Genomic DNA, 3,626 nt, shown 5'->3' with positions numbered 1-3,626 from the left:
AAGCACTAAAAGATGAGAAGTGGCGTGCATCCATGGGCTCTGAGTATGATGCTCAAATAAGACATCGCACATGGGATTTGGTTCCTCCTGATCCTTCTTATAAACTTGTCGGCACCAAGTGGATCCATCGTATAAAGCGGCTCCATAACGGCAAGATTGACAAATATAAATCCAGATTTGTTGCTAAGGGGTGTCATCAGAGACCTGGAGTGGACTATGCAGAGACTTTTAGTCCTGTCATAAAGGCAGCTACTGTCAGACTTGTTCTTGGCCAGGCAGTCGCTCAAGGTTGGGCTCTTCGTCAACTCGATGTTAACAATGCGTTCTTACAAGGAAAACTCAATGAAGATGTTTACATTGCTCAACCTGCCGGTTTCGTCGATCGTGACAAGCCCCACCACGTCTGCAAACTACGTAAAGCCTTGTACGGCTTGAAACAGGCTCCACGAGCTTGGTACTTGGAGCTGCGTACTTTTCTTCTTGTCTCTGGCTTCACCAATTCTCTTGCTGACGCATCGCTCTTTATCTTTAATAGCCAAGGAGTAACGCTTTACGTTCTTATATATGTAGATGACATTGTCATCACTGGAAACAGCATCAAAGCAATTGACAAGTTCGTAGCACAGCTGGGCAATCACTTCTCCCTAAAAGACATGGGTGATCTGAATTATTTTCTAGGAATTGAAGCGCACAGAACAGAACGTGGCCTCCTTCTCACGCAACAGAAATATATCACTGACCTCTTAGCTCGCTGCAACATGCTTGATGCCACTCCTGTATCAACACCAATGGCTTCCTCTCGGTCACTGCAACTCAACTCAGGCTATGCGCTGGCTGATGGTCGTGAATATCGCACAGTTGTGGGCAGTCTGCAGTATCTACACTTCACACGCCCAGACGTTGCCTTTGCAGTAAACAAACTGTCTCAATTCATGCACTGTCCGACAGATGAACATTGGCAAGCAGCCAAACGTGTTCTTCGTTATCTCTCTGGCACGCGAGATCAAGGTATTTTTCTTCGGAGCAACAACACTCTGAGTCTTCATGCTTACTCCGATGCTGATTGGGCTGGTAATCGTGATGACTACACCTCCACTGGTGCTTACATTGTCTACCTTGGCTCTCATCCGATTGTCTGGTCCTCGAAGAAGCAGAAAACACCAGCTTGTTCTTCTACGGAAGCGGAGTACAGATCAGTTGCGGACACTGCAGCTGAGCTCTGTTGGGTTGCTCATTTAATGACGGAGCTTGGTATCTCAACTTCCTCTCAACCAGTTATCTACTGTGACAATGTTGGCGCCACCTATTTTGCGGCGAACCCGGTTTTCCACTCTCGTATGAAGCACGTTGCTTTAGACTATCACTTTGTTCGTCAACTGGTTCAGTCTCGTCTGCTACGCGTGACTCATGTCTCTTCCAGAGATCAACTTGCGGACGCACTGACAAAACCGTTGCCCAGACCTCGACTTGAAGATTTGAATTCCAAGATTGGGCTCTCTAACGGTCGCTCATCTTGCGGGGGCGTATAGGAGTATAAGGGATAAGTACATACTGTTGTATATGGTTACTAGTATATAGGAGAATATACCCTCATATCTCTCTCTAGGATCTCGTATGATCCTCTATGTATATGTATATATTGTAACTCTCTCTATCAATAATACTCATCACATTCAGTATATCTCTCTACAATTACACCCCCTCAAACTTGGGGTAGAAGAAACTGAGACACCAAGTTTGGTTCTCAACCTGAAGAATGACTCATGTGGCAATGATTTGGTGAAGATGTTTGCTATCTGCAGGGTAGCCGGGATGTGTTTAACTTCTAACGCCTTCAGTGCAACCCTCTCTCTTACATAATGATAGTCCACATCAAAATGCTTGCTTCTCTTGTGGCACATAGGATTTTCAGTAAGGCACACAGCTGATAAGTTATCACATAGCAGCAGAGGAGTCACAGTCTGTCTCAAGCCCATAATCTTCAATAGATTCTGCTACCACACCACTTCTGAAGCTGCTAATGACATAGTTCGATATTCTGCTTCAGTAGAAGATTTTGAAACTGCCTCATGGCGCTTTGCGGACCAGGAGATCACATTTGAACCAAGATATGTGCAGAACCCTCCTGTAGATCTCCTAGTGTCTTGACACCCCGCCCAGTCACTGTCACTATAACATATTAGTGTAGAATCTGTTGCAGAGTTGATGCTTATTCCCATGTCTACTGTCCCTTTGACATATCGCAATACACGCTTCAGCAAACTGAAGTCTGAAACACTGGGAACATGCATCTTTTGACATATAAAATTCACTGCAAATTAGAGATCCGGTCTTGTGAGTGTCAAGTACTGCAATTTTCCCGCTAAGCTTCGATAATACATTGGATCCGGGAACACTTCATTCTATCCCTTCAAATCGTTCAACCTCAAGGGGAATGGTGTAGGCATCGGTGCGCAGTCTCTCATTCCGGTATTGATGAGAAGATCTTCTGCATATTGCGTCTGAAACAAGAAGAGACCTTTCTCTTGATGATGAACCTGAATACCAAGGAAGTAATGAACCTCTCCCATGTCCTTCATTCTGAAATCTTGGCTCAGCTCAGCAACCAATCTGTCTACAAGTTCTTGGTTGTTTCCAGTCAACAACATTTCATCAACATATATGAGGAGGTATATTACATCACTTCCATGATGATACACGAATAGAGATGGGTCAGGAAATCTGCATTGAAACCCAAAACTGATGAGGAATGAGCTGAACTTATCAAACCAATCCCTCGGTGCCTGCTTCAGTCCATATATAGCCTTGTTTAACTTGCATACGTAGTCTGGCTTCTCTGGATCCACAAACCCTGGTGGCTGTTTCATGTAAACTGTTTCTTGTAAATCACCATGTAGAAATGTGTTTTGTACATCCAGTTGTTTAATCTCCCACTTCTTTGACACTGCAACATGTAGCACCGTTCTTATTGTCACAGTTCTAACCACAGGACTGAATGTTTCAATGTACTCTATCCCTTCTTCTTGCTCATTTCCTCTAGCTACAAGTCTTGAACACAGTTTACCCAACGAACCATTTGTATTCAGCTTTACTTTGAAGATCCAACCACAACTTACTGCACTACAAGAAAACACAAGCTTAACGAGGAATATTTTTCCTCGTTAATTTACGTCGACTTTACGAGGAAATTACGTGGAAAAATAAAATCAGCGTTATTTCCTTGTAAAGTAACGACGAAACATTTTCGTCGTAAAGTCGATGTAAAGTGACGTGGCTTTTACGAGGAAATCGTATTTCCTCGTACATTCCACGTAAACTTAGCATGGCCTTTACGAGGAAATAATTTACGTCTACTTAGCGACAAAAATTTGAATCCACCAACTTTGTTTGTCACATGTTTTTTTTCGGCCACCTAACTAATTTTCGTCGTAAATTCGTAAGAAAATTACAACTACCAGATTCGAAAATTTTCTATAAATAGGGACGTTTGAATATCATTTTAAACACACCAACAAAAAAAACCTGAAAGAAAAAACAATGGCTGGCTCCGAGAATATTTTCTAGTTGCGGAAGTGGATGTATATGCATAGAGATGCTAACGGGAGAGTGACGAAAGAATACCTTGC

The 3,626-nt window shown here is 43.0% G+C and overlaps 1 protein-coding gene across 1 annotated transcript in view; it reads right to left on the bottom strand.

The window, feature by feature from the left end:
* Positions 1 to 2,402: 2,402 nt before the first annotated feature.
* LOC106344573 overlaps positions 2,403 to 3,626 on the bottom strand; it is a 12,325-nt gene continuing 11,101 nt past the window's right edge. The window contains exon 5 of the mRNA XM_013783928.1: positions 2,403 to 3,115. Within this exon, the coding sequence (XP_013639382.1) occupies positions 2,403 to 3,115 (713 nt within the window). The remainder of the gene's footprint in view (positions 3,116 to 3,626) is intronic.

The sequence above is a fragment of the Brassica oleracea genome, chromosome C5 (assembly GCF_000695525.1).
Source record: "Brassica oleracea var. oleracea cultivar TO1000 chromosome C5, BOL, whole genome shotgun sequence".
Lineage (NCBI taxonomy): Eukaryota > Viridiplantae > Streptophyta > Magnoliopsida > Brassicales > Brassicaceae > Brassica > Brassica oleracea.
Note: the sequence above shows the minus strand (reverse complement) of the source record. Positions and strands in the feature narration are given on the sequence as shown.